The sequence below is a fragment of the Diplotaxodon limnothrissa genome, linkage group LG16 (genome assembly GCF_057381915.1).
Source record: "Diplotaxodon limnothrissa isolate DT_005_m linkage group LG16, D_limnothrissa_male_GT1.1, whole genome shotgun sequence".
NCBI classification, from domain to species: Eukaryota; Metazoa; Chordata; class Actinopteri; order Cichliformes; family Cichlidae; genus Diplotaxodon; species Diplotaxodon limnothrissa.
This window is the reverse complement of record NC_140611.1, coordinates 29702011-29722181: the sequence shown is the minus strand read 5'-3', so window position 1 is coordinate 29722181 and position 20171 is coordinate 29702011. Positions and strand designations below refer to the sequence as shown.

The following is a 20171-nucleotide window of genomic DNA, read 5'->3' as shown; positions in this document are numbered from 1 at the left end:
CTCCTGATATCCGATTACGAGTTCGCCTTGGGAAGGTGGGAACGACGCCTCCTCCTTAGCTACATGTTAAACACCAAAGAAACTAAATTAAATTAAAGTTTAGGATTAAAGCTATTTTTATTTTTAAGAACTGGGTATCCTTTTAGTGGTTGCCAGGGTGACCCTTCTCCAGGTAAAGACTCTAGATAACCTGCTACAGGGGCTGCAGACAGGAAACATGCTGAAATAGGGCCATTTGTGTTCAGGTGCACGTACAGATTTTCTTTGGGGGGGGGGGGGGGGCTAGATCACCTTTCATGGCCTTGGACATCCAGCATGACACGATGAGTTACGACTGACGACAGGTATAAGACGCAGGTGAGGGAGAGCTGAAACACAGCCAAAGGTCCTGTCTACCTGGACCAGGTGATGGCCTCTTTTCACAAGCTCAAATTAAAGAACTTCAGCAGCTGCTGTCATCGTTTCACTGCCCCCCTCCCTTTCCTTCCTTTTTCAAATTCAGCTTACACCGAAGTAACAAACAGGTAACCTTAATAGCTGAAATTAAGGGCATAAGAATGAGAAAACAATGATTGTTTTTATTTTATTCAATCTAATTAATGATTAGATATTATTACAATAAAGAACAGTTAACCTTGCTGTGTTAATAGATAACAGTTTTGCAGTTTTCTGACCTTTTTACTTTTACAGCATACCTTTGCTAATTCATATAGTGTTCCAATTTTCTGAAATAAATTGAAACTGCCGTAAGTATTTGTGGCACAAATCCTGGAAAGATTCCTCTGAGATTTTGGTGCATATTGACACGATAACATCAGCTGCACGATGATGCCAATCTTTACCACATTCCAGTGCTGCTCTGCTGGATTGTGATCTGGTGACTGTGGAGGCCATTTGAGCACAGCAAAACTCACTGTCATGTTCAAGAAACCAGCGTGAGCTTTCTCCTTCTGGATGGCAATGCTCAGTTGGTGATACTGGGTGGAAAGTGTGCCAAAATATATATTAATTATTATTATTAATGTTAATAAAAACAACATGGTTGTTTCAGGTTGTTTACGCCGAGTTCCTACCTAACTATCTGAATGCTTTAGCAGAAATCAAGACTCATCAAATAAACAAACAACATGTTTCCAGTCTTATTTTGTCCAATTTTGTTGAAACCGTGTGAACTGTAGCTTCACTTTCCTGTTCTTATCAGACAGGAGTGTCACCCGGTGTGGTTTTCTGCTGCTGGAGCCCATCTGCTTCAAGGTTTGACCTGTTATAGTTTCAGAGATGAGTGATTATTCACGTTGCTGTTGCCTTCCTGTCAGCTCAAAGCAGTTTGTACATTCTCTCCTGATGTCTGGAATCAACAGGTATTCTCACACATTGGACTGGCGCTCACTGGATATTTTCTCTTCTTTTGGACCATTCTCTGTAACTTCTGGAGATGTTTGTGTTTGAAAATCCCTGCAGATCAACAGCTTCTGTTATAACCAGACCAGCTTGTCTGGCTCCAACAACGAGTCTGCATCCAAAGTCACGTGAATTGCCTTTTGTTCCTCATTCTGATGCTCGGTTGAGCTTCAGCAGGTCCACAATATGCACTGAGTTGCTGCCATGTAATTGGCTGATTAGATATTTAGGTAAAGTAGCCTTAGAATATATATAATAAGCTGAAATGTAACACTTACAAGAGGCATTTTTCTGCATCTAATAATAATATAATAATAATACTGAAGTATACCTTTATTATACTGATGTACCTTTATTTTCTAGAAGTCGTCATGCAAAACTTAGTTGTATGGAGAATTTTTGCAATGTAATATTTTTCCACTTCAAAGGGCAAACTTCCTCCACTGCTGTTTACACGACATGCAACTTCATGCCTTTCCCTCCAAACACAGGAACACCTTCATTAGCACACTGATACCACCCAGGTGTATCACTACATGCCACTGCAGGCCCTTTTTTCTTCTCACTAAAAGCTGCACACTAACCACTCATTAACTGCTGGACACCAACAAGGATTTTCAACCTCAAATTCAGGCGTTAAATCCTCATTTTATATAAGATAAGATAAGAGATAAGATAGAACTTTATTAATCCCTCGGGTGGGTTCCTCTGGGAAATTCGACTTCCAAAAAGCACAGCAACGACCGAAGTTACAGTTACAGAATTGTTATATATATATATATATATATATATATATATATATATATATACACACACACACACACACACACACACACACACACACACACATATATAAATACAGAGACAAATATAAATAAAATATACAAAGGGGATAAATAGAATAAATAGGAATAAAAAATAAAAATACAAGTGAATTGCACATTTCAAGTATTGAGTCTATTGCACTGTTGACTATTTACAAAAAGTATTGCACAAGGTATTGTACAGTGAGGTGAAGAGGCACTACAGCTTAGTTGTTCCCCCCTCCTTTGTCCTCCTGTTTCCCCTCCCTCTCCCCTCCAGAGAGGAGTTAAACAGTTTGATGGCGTGTGGGACAAAGGACCCATATCAGATGCTACAGATATGGGCTCGCCTGTTTTTCGCTGTAACAGTGAAAAACATTACCAGCTGTATCTTAAGTTTCTCTCTGCCGCTGCCCCGTGTGCGTTTTATTAACAATTTCCGCTCATCCACCTGGTTCTGCTATTCTCTGTTGGCTTCTGTGCTCCTCGTCCAGATGTCGGACGCTCCGTGCTCTGTGGTCTGTGCAGTCCACCCTTCAGCTGCCTCCTGATTTCACCCTCCTCACTGAGACTTCCATTCTCTCCTCCTCTGACATCTGCTGATTAATTTTTAATGGGGGAGTTTAAAAGACATTAAAAGCCTGACATGATTCAATATGGTCTTTGTGCCACTGCTTGCACGGAAGCATGCAATGCTTTCTTTGTGTGTTATCATCTCTTGGAGTCATAGCTGTGGGCGTACGTTGTTTGAACAGACATTAATAGGTAAAGACAGACCAAAAACCCAGGTATCCCTTTAAAAAGTGAGACTTGTTTGATTATATAAGGCCTGATTTCGGTGACTGAATCTTGTGTCTTTACCTCGTGTCATTACTCTTTTTTTCTGTCGTCACAGCTGTTTGTATCTTTTCTGATCCACATATTTGATTTGGCAAAGATTTTACGCTGCATACCGTTCTTTTTCTTTATCTGGGCTTGGGACCAGAACTAGGAAAACACTCAGTCATGAGTCCCGCGTGGGTGTGTTGATAATATACTAAAGTAAAATACATAAACTTAAAGTCTCCTCTTTCAGTGTACTACATGCTTTACATCTTCTGTGATTTTTCAGGTAACATCTCCTGTTCATTCATTTAAATACCAAACAGAGCTCTGCTGATTTGGGCCCCCTGGTGGTAGCAAATATTCTCATCACTTCAGTTATATGGAATCTACTGTAGATCATAAGAGTAAATCAGTGGTAATAGAAGACATTATATCACAGCATTTAGCCATTGGTACTTTGCATTAGTTAATATATTTATTTGACCTTTGACCTTTAACTGCTAGTCTGATAGTCTGATTCTTTTTAGACAATCATTGTAGCCCACCGAGTAAATGAAGGGTGATAAGAGCATTTTTTGTGTTCGATTTCTTGGCATAAAGTTTAAAAAAAACATTACACAATACTGATGATGTTAACTACTGTCTGGTTAAGTGAAAGTTACATCATATTCTAGGGAGGAATGGCATATTGTTTGGCATCAGCAGTGACTGGAACAGAACATTTGATCACTGATGTAAGCACGTATATCATACTTTTTTTTTCATGCTCAAACTGAAGTGCTTTGTCGTTGAGAATTAAGATTGTGTGCTCATTCCTGAGAATCTTCATTACTCAAGGTTTTAATAATCAGTTCACAGTCTGTACACGATAACCCTGACCTTCCTCACCGTCACAATAACTCCCTCAGCTGTGGAAGTAGCTGATATTGTCATGGCACAGCTGCACATGTTTAAAGTACCCAGCTTTATTAGATGACTCATGTCATGGCCCAGAATGGAGGCTACATGATTACATTAGTTACAACTACATTGGAAAGTGAGCCAGTATGAAATATAGAAGCGCCAGGTTTGAGGTTATTGTGTCACCAGTCAAAACTGAGTCTCCAAAGCAGTATCTCACTCACAAATCCAGCTTGTCCTTGAACATTTTTGTCATTAATTTCGAATCTGCGCTTAGAAATCACTGATATAGAGTATAAAGAACACACTGAATACTTTCGGCTGCAAGATTGAGCTTTTTTATGGTTAGCAAAGCCTTGCACACAGATGATATTGTCTCATTTACTCAAACACAGTTTAGATAAATGGTACAGAATATTAAATGATAAAAATCTATCCATCCGTCCATCGCACGATTTGATATCATCGTGTTGGTGTTGTTTCTGGATCAGAAACACCAAACCTTAACCTTAGCTATTGCCCCAATTATGTGTTGGACATCACTCTATCCATTTTCTTCTGCTTGTCTGTGTCCAGGTTAGGAGGCTGCAATTTAACCAGAGATGCCCAGACTGCCCTCTCCCTGTCCACCTCCCCAATCTCCTTCGGGGTGAAACTGAGGTGTTTCCAAGCAGCTGAAGGATATAATCTCCCCAACATGTATGCCCCGGGGTCTCCTCTTGGTAGGACATGCCTGGAACACCTCACTTAGGAGGTGTTCCAAGAGGCTTAGCCCAATAATTGAATCCCATCAACTGGTTCTTTTGATGTGGAGGAGTAGCAGCTCTGTTCTTAATCCCTCCTGAGTAACCAAATTCCTCACGCTTTCTTTAAGGGAGAGGCCAGGTACGATTTAGAAGAAGCTCATTTCTGCGGTTTGTGTCTCTGATCCCTCCGTTAGTACCCAGAGTTTAGCATCATAATCCTCCACCTGTCTGTTTGCTGTTTTGTGTTTTTCCCTTTGTCCAAAGTCTACATAGGGCTGGGCAGGTGAAGGTCTGCTTATAGGTGGAGTCCTTGTTTCCAACGCTTGGTCATCACACCTGCTGCTCATCAAGGCTCATTTTCACCCAGTATTTAAATCAGCTCTAACATCCACTCTCGTCCAGCTTGTCTTTTATGTCAGTGTGGTAATCAGGCCCTTAACTTCCTCATGTTCATTTAAGTGTTCCCGTTTCTACATTTCTCTGTTTTCCAGTGTTCCCCATCACACTGAGGGGTGGTTCCTTCTCCAGAATAACCCACCTGAGCTGGTCAAGCTGGTCTTCCCCTTCATCTGAGATCTCATCAACTCACCTGCCTGCCCATCCTCCTACAACTGTTCTTAGGATTCAATCAGACCAGTAGTCCCCCATTAAAAATCCTCCTCCGATTAACCAAGTTAGTTATTTTAACCATAAAAATAATAATTCAAAGTATGCTCAGTTTATCCATAATTATTCAAACCAAAACCTATTTTCAAATTATACATCCTACAATAATAATATAGTGAAATGACAGTGAAAACGATTCATTTTTCTCATATATGCCCCAATCAACCATATGTTGAACATATATGTTACATATGTTAAACAAGATTTTTCTGGGCTCTTTTTGTATTCTTGAAATTTTTGAACAAAATTTAAGTAGGCTTTCAATCATCAGTATATATTAATATAATTAATGTTCTCTGGAGATTGTGAAATAAATTTATTGTTTTTGCCTGTATGTGGCTGTTTCAGTTGTCTTAAAATATATCTATGTCTATGTCGATCGTTTATTTTGTGGAAAAGGTGTTTTCCTATCACATACAAAAAATAATCACTGATAAACTTCAGTCAACAACGGGAACCCCCTTTGTGTTTGCAACCCAGTTCCCCCACATTCCTGGTGAGTCTGTGAATGCTCCACTTAGGAGTCCTCCTAGCTGCCTGAAGAAAAAAGGCCGTAAATGTGACTCGGCAGCACAGCTGCTGTCCTTCAAAGCGGGACTTATTCCCCACATGCTAAGTTTCTGCTTGCTTCAGTCTGCCCTCGTCTTTAATACTGCTTTAGGGTAAAGTGAATCAGTCAGGTGTTTTTTTTAAAACGCAGGTCGACTATAATGGAGTGTCGCGTGTTGTCCATTCAGAGTCACGTTGTCAGGGGATACGTTGGGAACAAGTCGGCAACATTCCCGCTGCAGGTAAGAAGAACCGGATCTAACGTTCAGGTGGTAGTTTCAAACAACCCTCTGTAGTCCAAAGAGAGAGAGACGGGGAGGGAAACAGCATCTAACTTGTAACGAAAACGTAGAAAATCTAGCACCGGTCCACAGCGACACTTCCTGATTTATGAGATTTTGTAACATTTTCTGAGAAACATCAAAGGCCCTTTTTCCATTTTCCACCCTAACCCTAACCCTAATCCCACTAAACGACTGTAAACCTAAAAATACAACAACAAATGCTGTTTAATATTAGTTAAACTGGAGCTGAAATATTCCAGCATGATTCTCATTGTTACTAATATACCACTCATTGTCAGTGATTACATCACATTATAGCGTTCCCATTTTCATCTTTTTAAAAAAAATCTAATTTAACACGTTAGGGAAATGTATCTGATCTATATTGATATTTGAAAATAAATTAACTTTTGTTATTTAATAGAAATATGAATATATAGGAATTATTTGAAATCAAAGTCTTTCTTAACAAAACTGATAAGAAGAAACAGATAATCTCCTTCTTCACTTTCACTGGTTAATGTCTGTGTTTGCCCCTTACAATAGTGCATCCTTAAAAATGATCAGAATTCCCTGGTAACTTATTTAATTGTGGTTGCGTGATATCATCTTACATTATAATCCACTTTATTGTTCTTCTTATCAAACAAGTTTGATAACTGGAGTCAACAGTCCACAGAAGGAGCTATTTAGAAACTAAATTATGCAAAAGTTCTTGTCAAACATGCGATTTTGTGAAATGGAAAAAACTGTTGAAGCTGTCAGAAAGAGGGAGCTGAAACTTTGAAACTCTGAATGTTGACTTGTTCTCACAGTGGTTCACCTTCAGCGTGCTGTTCCCGCAGTGCAGTGTGATTCATTTAGACAGAGTGCAAGACGGAGCCCATTGTTCTCTGTTTTAACAGCTGCTTCATGTCTCTCTTCCCAGGTGCTGGGCTTTGAAGTGGACTCCATCAACTCGGTGCAGTTCTCCAATCACACAGGTTGGCTGAGTGATTTTAATGGAGCAGCAAAGTGCTTTTCATTCATTATCATAAAGTCGATTGACTCCTTTTTCTACTTGTGTAACAACTCAGCCTTTTTATGCTGGTTGGTTGGACCATTAACTTTTGTCACTGCTGCTATATTACATGGATCGGATATGGAAATCATTTATTGAAAGCTTTTGTAAGGGCGGAAAAACAATCGTCCGTTCTCATCCAGTTAGGTCTCTTGCATCCAGTTTGCCATAGTTGGTTAAAATATAACGGCTTAAGTTTAACAGAGTAGATGGATTTAAGTACATTTTAGGGGCATTTAAGGATACATGCAACTTTTTTTGGTTGGTCAAAAGATTAAAAGAAGACTTCTTTGCACGCATGCATTGGGACTATTTTGCTAGCTGTACAGGGGAGTTATCTCTGTCTGTATACTTTGGCTTGTTAGTATTGCTATATGCGACTCAGTGAAAGACAGTCACTGTGACCATCAGCCAGGTTTAGAGGGGGAGAACTAGAGAAGTTAATGTTTTTCTAGGAATCGCCTTCTTCAGCTCTCAGGTTACTCAGCTGTGAAAAAGCAGATAAATCCAAACTCTGAGCATATCCATGTGACGGCGCTGTGTGATTTGATGACTTTACCTGTATATTGTGTAAGGTTGGGGTAAAAATTGACACAAGATTGTTGTGAGTATTCTGTTTGGAGATATTGTATTGGCACAGAGACACAAATATCAATATTTTATTAAATCTCTGGGAATACTACAAACAACAGGGCTCATCTCATGCACCACTATCCTTAGATAACATTTGGCGAGTAAACTTCCATTAAATCATCTCAACCGAAAAACCATCCAACGCACCTATCTTCGCAAAACTACCTCCTAATTCCAAACAAGTGAATGGCTCAGTCACACGAGTGAAAATAGAACAGCAACTTCCTTGCATCCAGTTTTAATTTCGTTCACCAGTAGTTTTAGCCAGCAAGCTTTTTTTTTCCTTACAAAAACAAGACTATGTATAAATGAAAACTAACGCACGAGGACAAAAGCACGTATTTTTTGGCTAAGTCCACACACAAATCTTTTTTTTTACACACACACAAATTCTTTTTACACATACAGATTCTGATTTAGAAGTACAAAATATTAACTTTTTTGAGGAATTTGAGCCCATACTATTGGCTCATATACAAGGACATCCACAATTTGATCTGTGCCCAACAAACAGCATTGCAAAGGGGGGGGGGTTCACCTACCGTATTTACCACACTAAATGGCGCACTTAAAATCCTTTAATTTTCTTCAAAAATTGACAGTGTGCCTTATAATCCAGTGCACCTTATGTATGAATTCTGGTTGTGCTTACTGATCTAGAACCGATTTTGTGGTACACGCTCAAAAATCTGTCAAAAAATGTTTTAGTACGACTTTGGTAAGCTATGAAGCCGCACCGCTTGATGGATTGTCGGAGCATTACGGCTACCATAGTCAGGAGCCTCGTGGAGTAATCTGGGTCCAAAACTCTGTCAGCTTCAGGTCTCAAAGTCAAACGAATAATGCGGCATCACTGAGAATTAAAACAGTCTAAATTATTTCATCTTTAATAAAATGATCAGCATTGCTGCTTTACCAGGTGTAACAATTAAATTTAACATCTAGGCATTCATGAAAACAGAATTTATTAAATTCAACGGAGTTAGAAGTTAGCAGGAAGTTAGCTCGCTAGTTTCCACCTAAACATGATATACCATGTTCTGACTGAGAGATTTCTGGAAAAATTAAGACGTACAGCTCGGCTATCACTTCCAACTTAAATGAAGACAGAAAACTAAACAGCAGTGACATTTGTAGGGTTACTGAAATTGAACTAGCTGGTATATTATGATATGCAACGTGATCGCTAGCGACACAGCTATGTTAGCATAACATAAAGAGAAGAATGAGCTGAGTAAAGTTTGACTTATCTGACTGTTTTGTTTTGCTTTTTGCGCCTTTTGTATGGAAAAAAAGACCCATTCATCGACAGTGCGCCTTATAATCCGGTGCACCTTATGGTCCGAAAAATACGGTAACCTTCATGCTTCCTGTTCGTCATAAAGTGCAACAAAATGTCAACGCTTAGGAGGAAGAGAAGTGCTGACATGTGGTATTAGATTTAGGATACTGTAAGTTTATACTTTTTAGGTGACTTATAAACTAAACTGAAAGAATTTAGATAAATTACCAAACCTAATCGATGTTTTAGTCTAAACATTAACTAAAACAAAACCAAAATTTGCTGATAAAACGAACACTTCTTGCATCTGCAAAAGTAAAATCTGTGTCTGCCCCTTGATTGTAATGAATTTATACATTATGTAACCGATTGTAACTTTGGGTGACTAAGTGGTTGCCCAGAGCTTGAGCTTGTTGCAAAGCCACATCCGATCACAAGGGAATTGCACAGGTTTCCTGATGGGAGGCAACCTTTCTGCAAACAGTTGAAGTCTGACTTGGAGTGACTGTAGTCACTCTCAGAGAGATTGTTGAAGGGCTGCAAATAATTGCTGTAACATTTGTAAATGCAGATAAATTGTCAGCATGTTGCCAGCAGTCTGAATAACTCTTTGTCAATGACCACAACTTTAGGGGACTCAATTCAACTGGCTGTCAACTATTTGTATTCTGGTTAAATTACTGTAGGACAGGAATTTTATGTCCACGCAGTAGTCCAGACAGTGGACACAGGGTATCGCTATACAAACTTTAAAGATGTTATATTTAGATGGCAGAAATAGATTTAGGATAGAAGGGAATTAAAGTACCTGCAGACTGTTTAGCATTATCTAGAAGATCATTGTAAAGATGACCATATCGATGTTGATTATCATACAGATATCTCCAGTCCAGAGACCAAATGGACACTGTTCAATTCGCTAAAAGGATCCCCAAAGTAACAGCTAAGAGCTTAAAAGAATCACTGCGGCTGGTTAGCACAGCAGGCATTACAAAGGAGACACACAGCACTCTGAGTCCTGAATAGACGTCTGTGGGAGAATTTCACAAAGGCAAAGACGATGGTTGTTTCACTCCTCTCGCCAAAGAGGCTTGATTGACAGTCCTAACAGGGAACATGTTGGTGAATGCAGACTGTAGAGATTCACAGCAGTTTTAACGGCTGGCATATCTTTTACTTATTGTTTTTCTTGGATTACTGTATCCATCATGTAAATAAACATGGTGCTTCTCAGTCTAGTTCGCACTCAACAACAAGCCGTTTGTGAAGCTATAATGTTGTGCAACTTACAGTGTGCACAGGTGAAACTTTTCAACCTTATTTTGGGACAAAAACAGAAAACCTTTAAAATGTCTTCTGTCTCTCCCACTGTTCAGTTAGAGAGCAGGTTCAAAATAACTGCCCACAGGCCTTACTTCTACCAGGACTCTCCCAGAAAGCTAATCATTGTATTGGCTTAATATCTGGTAGCCCCAGTCTGTATCCCTTATATATTAAACCAGAAATATGTTCTGCTAATATCATTTGCAGTACTGTGGAAATGTCTTGAGGCACACTCTCTTTTCTTTATATTTTGCTTCGAAGGAGCCGGACTTTCTTGTCATTTTTTGACAAATAGGTTTTGAGCAGCAGTTCTTTAAAGTTTCTTAAGAAGTTTTTAAAAGTTTTTCAAAGGGCACTGGCTGTTTTTCACTTATGTTCATTCCGTGTACCTGACCATTTTCAGACCGTTTTGTCTGTTCAGCCACTTAATAAACAGATAAAGAGATGAACATATTAATTCAATTATTTTTGTTTTTATTTAGCGCTAGTTCACATCAACAGTCTCATCAAGTCACTTTATATTGTAACACCAACAATCAGACAACCCCGTATGAGCAAGCACTTGGTGACAGTGGGAAGGAAAAACTCCTGTTCAACAGGAAAAGTATGTCCTTAAAAATCTGAGAACTTGCAGGTCTTGGAAAAACAAAAAAGCTGAACAGTATCTGAAAGCCATGGCCTTAAAAAATAAAAAAACACCCAGGAAAAAACCTGACACAGGACCCGAGAGATTCATCTGGACCTTCAGTTGATCCGTGTACTCTTCACTGAAGCCTCGTCAGAAATGGTCTCAATGGTCGCTGTCAAATTGCCAAATTACCCAATAACTAGACTGAAGATCAGTGGCAATGAGTCTTATGGTGTGATGAATGAAAATTCAGAACAAAAGCAAGTAAACCTCCAAAGAAGAGCTTTGAATGTCCTTCAAGACGCTTGGAAGACTATTCCTGAAGACTAGTTAAATTACAAGAAAGTTGCCTAAGAGCGTTCAAACTGTGATTGACTGATTTTCAAGCTCGTTAGAATTGTACAGACTCTGTTTTTTGCCTTCTATATTGTATTTCCATGGATGTTTGCACATTTCAATACCCACATCTCATTTTCCTTACCCCTAATTTCTTTATATTTTGTATCTCGAGATACTGTCTAAAGATCAGGATGTATTGTTGTTCAAATAGTATCTGTGGAGTCTTCAAAGACTCCTCTAAGCAGCTGGATGAAATAAAAAATCAATTTGAAAAATATTTTTGATTGACAGATTATAATGATTTTTACTTGTTTGACCCCAAAGCAAAAATGTGAGCATTCCTGATGCTATGGTTGAAATCTCAGCAATGGAAAGTAAATGGACTGATTCTTATTGAGCACTTTTCTACCGGAGCACTCAAAGCACTTTATATGACATGGCTGACTCATACACTTAAGTGTTTTTTGTGAAACACTGGCACTCTGGTGGATGCATCAGACCAACTTGGGGTTCGGTATCTTGCCCAAGGATACTTTGGCATGCAGACTGAAGCAGCCAATGATCAAACCTTTAACCCTCCAATTAGTGGATGACCCACTTTTCCTCCTGAGCCACAGGCATCCCAAGTCAATGTTTACTTGCTTGCAATCGCTACTGATCTTGGAGATTACTTCAAGCGAGTGATGTGGGTTTTTTTTTTGTTTTTTTTTGTTTTTTTTTCCCCAACCACTGTCTTTTCATTTACCTTTAAAAAAAAAAAAATCTATTTGTGAATACATGCATGTTCTCACAAGTATATTGTGCAATAGTCACACAATTAGACAGTGAAAATGTCATTAAGAAAAGAAATATGGCAGTTACACTAGTGGGCTCAAGGCTAGAGTTACTTTTTTTTTTTTTTTTTTTTTTAAAGTCAGCACTGCAGGACAAACACTTAGCTGTTAAGAAAGCAGCAAAACCTGTCACAATTTTTTGCTGCCTAAGATGCACTGAACCAGGAGTAGCCATAAAGTCACAAGCTGTGCAGACTTCAGCAGATTACAGTGAAAGCTATCACAAAGAAATGAAAATGCTGGAAAAGAGCAGGAAATGTGTGTTACTGGTGGAAGCCGATGCTCAGAGAGGTTATGCAAGTTAATTTTCAATTATGCATGAAGGGAAAACGATGAGGGATAAAGCAAGTTAAACAGGGCACATGTGACTCTCCACATGAATCATGTGGCTCAGGAGGAGACGGAAGACAGTTTGGACAGATATGATACATGAGCCTATGATGACAGTTGCATCCTATCACAACAAGCCAGAGTAGTTGCAAAACCTGTAACCTACATGACTTTTTTTTTTGTTTTTTTTGTTTTTTTGTTTGTGAAATTTCTCAAGGTTTCAGTTTACACCTCAGCATTAGTAAATTACCCCATACAGATATAACCTTTGCCCCACATTTAGTTTGTTGGCATTTCTCCCCCCTAATCAACACACCTGCTGAGATGATGGGATTATTAGTTGGGGTTCATGTGTTGAAGTATGCAAAGAATGCGCTTTTCTCTGCAGGAGCAGGAGGCCTACACAGAAATCACTTGAACCAATACAAATGGGAAGCTGATGAGTTTTGAACATTCGATCATACTTTGAATGTGACCCTTCATCTTATTTCCGGTATGTTTAAAGATTAAAATTCTGAAATGTTCCAGTTTCAGTGGAAGCGCCCCCAACCACAGCACAAACTGCTGCTTTGCTGTGAGCTTTCTGTTAAGTCCTCTCTGCAGGAGGCTAACTCGCTGGCTCGTGTTCAAGTTTGGGCTCTGTGTGAGCTCTTATATTTTTTCCTCTGGTATACAGGAGTGTTTGTGTGTCCATTTTGTGTGCAGTCATTTGTAGTCAGAACAGCTTTTTAGGGTTTATTCTAGTTTAATAGTGAAAGAGGGACAAAGAAAGGCGAGCTGGCAGCCAGGATACAAGCTTTCCATTCAGTAGCTGCGGAGGCCCTGCTAAGTACAAAGGGGAGAGGGACCTCAGCAGAGGGAATTAGGTCGATGGAAAAACAGAGAAAGGATGGCAATGTCTGCTAAGTTGATTTATGCACAGTAGGGCTAATGCAATATATGAGCCCTTCTATTAGGTTAAGTAGTGCAAATGTGTGTCCTCCTTCCTCATTTATCCTCAAAAGGTCTAAAATCATGGTTTTAGACTTTAACACAAAACATCCTTGAAATAAGAGAGTTAACCAAATCAGATCAGATTTAGCAATGGAAAAATTTCATCAGTTTTATTTATTTATTTTTTATCTCTGCCCAGGCTACGGCCACTGGAAGGGGCAAGTACTGACAGCAGAAGAACTGAATGTGCTCTATGAGGGTATTAAGCTCAACAATGTGAACCATTATGACTACATCCTCACAGGTGAGTTTAAGGAGTGTCTCCTTTCAGTATTATTTTATTAGTATAAGTTTATTGTGGGCGGCATTGATCTGATAAGGCTGGGTGGGACATTACGTTACAACACACCTGATGGAGGTAGGCTTTATCACTGAGGGGTCAGAGAGGGTGCTGTACCAGGAGCCTCCTTGTGATTGCTTTGGTTGCTAGAAGATTGCCATGGTCACCCACTGTTTGCATGGAAAAATGCTGTCTTGTCTGCAAATACTTCCCATTTGCATTCAGTCATAGCGAAAACTACAGACGTCCAAGCAAGCTATTAGCAACTACAGCAGTCTACTAGCGATCAAAGCTAAGCATTGAAAATAAGACTGTAAGTGGACTCCTGATTAACGACATAAGTGACCATCTTCCAATTTTTACAATCTATGATAGGAATTACAAGATCAATAAAATGGACAGTAAAAAAGAGTACAGACGAGTAAGAACAGAAGAAAGAATGAATGCATTTAAAAAAGATTTATTGAAGGAAAACTGGGGTGAAGTATATCAGGAACAGGACGTTAATAGTGCTTATAATAAATTCCTTAGAATATTTACATTACTGTACAATACCAACTGTCCAATAAAGCAATATAGTAGGAAACAGAAATATATGGACTGTCCATGGATAACAAAAGGTCTGCAAAATGCATGTATAAAGAAAAATGCTCTATACAGAGAGTTCTTAAGAACGAGAACTAAAGATGCTGAAATCAGATACAAAAGATATAAAAATAGGTTAACTAATATACTTAGATTTAGTAAAAAGGAATACTATAAGAAGCAATTAGATATAAATAGAAATAATAATAAAAGATTATGGGAAATCCTGAACAGTGTTATAAAATGTGGGACTGGACAAAAGAACTATCCCAAGTATTTCATTTGTAATGACCATGAAGAATACAATATGGATGTTGTGGCAAATAGTCTCAATGAATTCTTTGTAACTGCTGGACCAAATTTAGCAAGAACAATCACTCATCCTGGGAAAGCACAGGAAAAACCCGATACACTGATTGACAGAAATCCATATTCTATGTTTCTCACAGCCGTTGATGAAAATGAAGTTCTTGAAATTGTCAAAAAATGTAAAAATCACAAATCTTTGGATTGTAATGATATTGATATGATAGTGGTTAAAAGAGTCATTGAGGCTATTATAAAACCATTTACATACATCTGTAATTTATCATTTCAAACTGGTCGATTTCCAGACAGAATGAAAATAGCAAAAGTTATACCTCTATACAAATCTGGAAACAAACACCATTTCACAAACTACAGGCCTGTCTCTTTACTACCTCAATTCTCAAAAGTTCTTGAAAAACTGTTTAAAAACAGACTGGAAAAATTTATAGATAAACATAAACTACTCACTGAGAGTCAGTACGGATTCAGATCAAGCAGATCAACATCATCGGCACTATTAGATTCAATAGAATACATCACAAATTCCATAGACAAAAAGCAATATGTGGCTGGGTTATTCATAGACTTGACAAAGGCATTTGACACTATAGATCATGATATATTAATAAGAAAACTGGAACGTTATGGTGTCAGAGGGGTAGTTTTAGATTGGGTCCGGAGTTATTTAAGTGACAGAAAGCAGTTTGTGAAAATAAATGGTGGTTGCTCCTTATGTATGGACATTGCTTGTGGTGTACCCCAAGGGTCAGTTTTGGGTCCAAAATTCTTCAACTTGTACATTAACGACATCTGTAAAGTGTCCAAAGTATTAAAAATGGTTCTCTTTGCTGACGATACAAACATTTTTTGCTCTGGTGATGATCTGCAGAATTTATTGGAGGATATGACTAATGAAATAAGTAAAGTGAAGTTCTGGCTTGATAAAAACAAATTATCATTAAATTTGAATAAATCTAAACTTATGTTATTTGGAAATAGTAGTTTAAATACAAATGCAAAGATTCAAATAAATGGTGTTGATATTGAAAGAGTCAGTGAAAATAAATTTCTGGGGGTAATAATAGATGAAAAACTTAACTGGAGAGCTCACGTAAGATATATTCATTCCAAAGTATCACGAAGCATTGCAGTACTAAACAAGGCAAAACAGGTATTCGACAGAACATCACTTCATATTCTCTACTGTTCACTGGTTTCACCATACTTAAGCTATTGTGCAGAGGTCTGGGGCAATAACTATAAAACCACATTACATTCACTTTTTACTCTTCAAAAGAAAGCAATTCGAATCATCCACAATGCAGGTTATAGGGAACATACAAACTCACTATTTTTGCAGTCTGAAATATTGAAAATTGACGATATAGTGAAATTCCAAACAGCACAAATTCTATTCAAAGCAAAAAATAAAGAACTGCCAGGTAATATTCAGAGTATGTTTTTTTTGAAAGAAGGAAGTTATAATTTAAGGGGTTTTTGTAACTTCAAAACAATGAAGGTACGTACTACAAGAAAAGGCTTTTGTGTTTCTGTTCAAGGAGTGAAACTATGGAACAAACTGAATATGGAATTAAAGCAATGTCCAAACATAAAACTGTTCAAAAAGAGTTATAAAAATATGATCTTCTCGATCTATAAAGAAAAGGAAAATATTTAAATTAAGTGAATGTCTCTATTTAAAAACAAACAAACAAAAAATTCATGATGTGATATTATAGTATATAGTATATCAGAAATCTGTTCACTATTTTTATTACAAATTATATCAGTAAGGAAGCTGACTAAATATTCACTGATAATTTATGGGACAGGGGTGGGATTAAATAAGTGTATACTTCTTCCCACTCCCTTTCAACATGTAAATTAATCAGAATGTTTTTTTTGTATGTAATTTGTATAGTATATTTTTTTTCTCTCATTTCTTTTCTAAATGTACTTGTATATTGTTCACATGTTGAAATAAATTACCAATCAATCAATCAATCAATCAATCAAACCTTTTTGGTGCAACAGCATATACCTTTTTGTGACCAATTTTGCACTAGCAACCTCCAGCAATCACTTGCCAACCCGGATGCGAGTTTTCTCTAGTGCCTGGCAGTCACCAGAAAGAGGTAGATTCTGCTGAGGTGAATATCAGAAAAAATTTGGATTCACTTTCACATTTTGCTGCACTTGTATTTAATTTTGTCATCAGGATTAACAAAGCTTCAGAAAATTTGATTTTTTTTCTATTCTCCAGGTGATGCACTTGCTTCATAAAATGGTTCCAGAGACTGCGGTCCTCATTAGTACAGACTTGGTCTTTGGCCTTCATTACTGGGACTTTAGATCAGCTTACAGTTCAGTTACACAGCAGGTGTCACCAACAACACATTTTTACCTTATGACCAGTGGTTGTTGTCTGTGTGACCGAGGTCCAAAAATCTCATACCAAACTTTAGGAAGCTCAGAAACTAGAACTTGTGTGTGTGTGTGTGTGGCAATGCTGCAGTTCAGGTTAACCCAAAATTTCTTCCCAAAGGATACAGCAGGGACATCTCCTTCCTGGTGACAGTGGTTGATATTATTAAGGAGCTGAAGAAGGCCAATCCCAGCTTGGTGTACGGTGAGTGTCAGATTGGATTTTCCATTTTAAAAAGTGAACTTTTTTTTAAGCCTCATTTTTAAAATTTCTTCTTTCCAGTTTGTGATCCTGTTATGGGAGACCAGGGTGCTATGGTAAGCAGTTATCCACACACATCCAGCTGCTGACAGTTTAATGAACAGTGTCATGTTCTTTTTGTGCTCTTCAGCGCACTCTTGAATTACAGTGTAGGATTTGTTTAGTCATTTTGGACTGTATAACAATTTCCATTTGTTACTTGTAGACAGGTTGGGAAATCAGATTTATGTATTTTGTTGTTGTTGCTTGCTCAGTATGTTCCAGAGAACCTGCTGCCAGTCTACAAGAACAAAGTAGTGCCTTTGGCTGACATCCTGACTCCCAACCAGTTTGAAGCAGAGTGAGTGCATTTTAAACAGTTTTTACATCGAAGAATAAAAGAATAATGATCTTTTTTTATTTTTATTTTTTTATTTTTACAGAAGCTTAAAAATACGCTGTAAAAACGAATTAAAAGATGCAAAATGGCAAGCATTGTTGCTTTTTTGTGACATTATTTTTCATAGGCTCTTAACTGGGAGGAAAATTAACACTGAGGAAGATGCTATTGAGGTGAATATCAGAAATATTTTGTTTGGCTGTGTTTAGATTTAATTTGTGGCATCACGAATGACAAAGTTTGAGAAAATGGGATTTTTATCTGTTCTGCAGGTGATGGACCTGCTTCATAAAATGGGTCCAGAGACCGTGGTCCTCACTAGTACAGACCTTCCATCGAAACAAGGGGACCAGTTCCTGGTGGCTCTTGGAAGCCAAAAAATAAGTAAAGTATCAGGCTGACTTTGTCAAAATGGCTATAAACTGTGGGGATGCAGTCCTCGTGTAGGATCAACAGAGTAACCTATAAAATTAGGATAACGGCTCCGTTTGTCCTCGTCACTGCAGAGAAACCAGATGGGACCAACACAGATCAGAAAATCTGCATGGATATCCCCAAAGTCGATGCTGTATTTGTGGGAACAGGAGACCTTTTTGCTGCCCTGATGTTAGCCTGGACTCATCAACACCCCAAGGACCTGAAGGTCAGCAACACATAAGTGTTTTCAGTCAAATGCAGATAATATATGAATCATAGCTAAACTAATCTTCCTTTTTAACAGACTGCCTGTGAGAAGACTGTTTCTGTCATGCACCATGTCATTAAGAGGACCATTACTTATGCCAATGGTAGGGTTTGTGCGTGTATCCAGTGACTTCAGTTTGTCATCAGGTTTTTTTACTTTGTCTTCAAGTTGTTTACTGGGGCACTTTTTGCTTCTGTTGTTTATATTTAGTAAAAGCTTTTTATATTTTGAAACAAATAGCTTTGTGACTGTGTATAACCTATCCTTTGAGTTCTTGTTTGTTTAGTTCACCACAGGGCAAAAACCTGTTTGTTTCCCTTAAATGTCTCCCTCTTTTTCAGAAATGGCTGGCCCCGGGAAAAGGCCTACCCCTGCACAACTGGAGCTGAGGATGGTTCAGAGCAAAGCAGACATCGAGAATCCTGCCATTGTAGTGGAAGCCAAGGTTTTACAAAAGTCTTCACAGTGAAGACTGTAATGTTCTCTGTGAACTTTTCACTTTAAGCTGGTAGAAATCTGGGCAGTCCGCCAGACAAACATAGGATTTTCACATCAAAGACTGTCACGTGTCTCTGCCTTACAGAATCACTGGGGGGGGGGGGCGTTACTACTGTTTTTAATTTTTTCGTGAGTGGTCAGCAGGATTTCTGTTTGTTCTGCTCACAGACACTGAAATAACTGCCATAAGTGTCTGTTCTGTGGCTAGCAAAGGCAACATCTGCCCTTGATTCAGAACAAAAACAACACATCAGGCAGTTTTGAACCCTTTCCAGACACGGGATGCGAAACATTACTGGCTTCATCAGCCTCTCGGCTGATTGCATTGTGGCATTCTGGCATGGGTTAATTTTAAGTTAATGTCACTAACAATTGAATTCAGACATACTCGGGACTGTGACAGACACAGCTACGCTACAAACACGATATTTGTGGGTCTGGTGAGAAGGCTTCACGCTGCCCCTCTTAGACATGAAAGAGATCTCTCTTCTGGCATAGCAAAAATGCATCATGTGGAAATGTTTTAATCTCATAACAAATTTAAAATGGTTGATTAAAATGGCTGCTTTTTATGTCATCCTCTGGTGAGTTGAGAGACCCACTGAGATGCATGCACAGTTCTGGTCTAACAAACCTGTCCATTAATGTGACTGCAAACCTTCATAACTATGCCAAGTTCAAAGCGATTTGTAAAGGTAACTGCTGCAAAGCACTCTGTATTGTACCGATTAGACCCTCAGAATTATACAGAGAAACCCAATGACTTTCTTTGATCAACTGGCAATATTGAGGAGAAAAAGTCTGTTTTAATAGCTTTGCCCTCACCCCAAATTTCTTCATATAAGTAAAAAGTGCAACAAGTGACAACAACCAATATTAAAATAGGCAAAATGCAGGAAGCTATAGAAATGGAATCGATAATGGGATACAGATTTGTGTTTAGCCATGAAGCGATTGCAGCAGATTAATCGAAAGACGTGCATGTCTGAAAGGGGCTCGTGTTTATATTAAAGAATCATTTGTGAAAATAATTTATTAAGCTGAACAGAAAACGCACAAAACCAGCGTTACATGCATGGCCATTCGTCTTCTTGTTTTGAGACTAGAACATCAGTAGACTCTGTGATAACATTAAAACACGCTGGGTTAATCCA

General features: G+C 38.3%; 1 protein-coding gene across 1 annotated transcript; it reads left to right on the top strand.

Moving 5' to 3' along the window:
* Positions 1-5952: 5952 nt before the first annotated feature.
* pdxkb (pyridoxal (pyridoxine, vitamin B6) kinase b) lies at positions 5953-18988 on the top strand. Its single transcript, XM_085374472.1, has 11 exons — positions 5953-6132; positions 7103-7157; positions 13735-13839; positions 17315-17398; positions 17477-17511; positions 17710-17795; positions 17962-18007; positions 18107-18218; positions 18341-18477; positions 18556-18622; positions 18861-18988. The coding sequence occupies exons 1-11, from the start codon at positions 6052-6054 to the stop codon at positions 18986-18988; spliced, it is 936 nt and encodes a 311-aa protein (XP_085230598.1). The 5' UTR covers positions 5953-6051.
* The last annotated feature ends 1183 nt before the right edge of the window (positions 18989-20171 follow it).

Bases quoted from the DNA above. Each gene is read 5' to 3' on its own strand.
- pdxkb (XM_085374472.1), top strand. From the start codon at position 6,052: ATGGAGTGTCGCGTGTTGTCCATTCAGAGTCACGTTGTCAGGGGATAC. The intron at 7,158-13,734 runs GTTGGCTGAGTG...ATCTCTGCCCAG, and splicing joins GCAGTTCTCCAATCACACAG to GCTACGGCCACTGGAAGGGG. The intron at 17,512-17,709 runs GTAAGCAGTTAT...TTGCTTGCTCAG, and splicing joins TGGGAGACCAGGGTGCTATG to TATGTTCCAGAGAACCTGCT.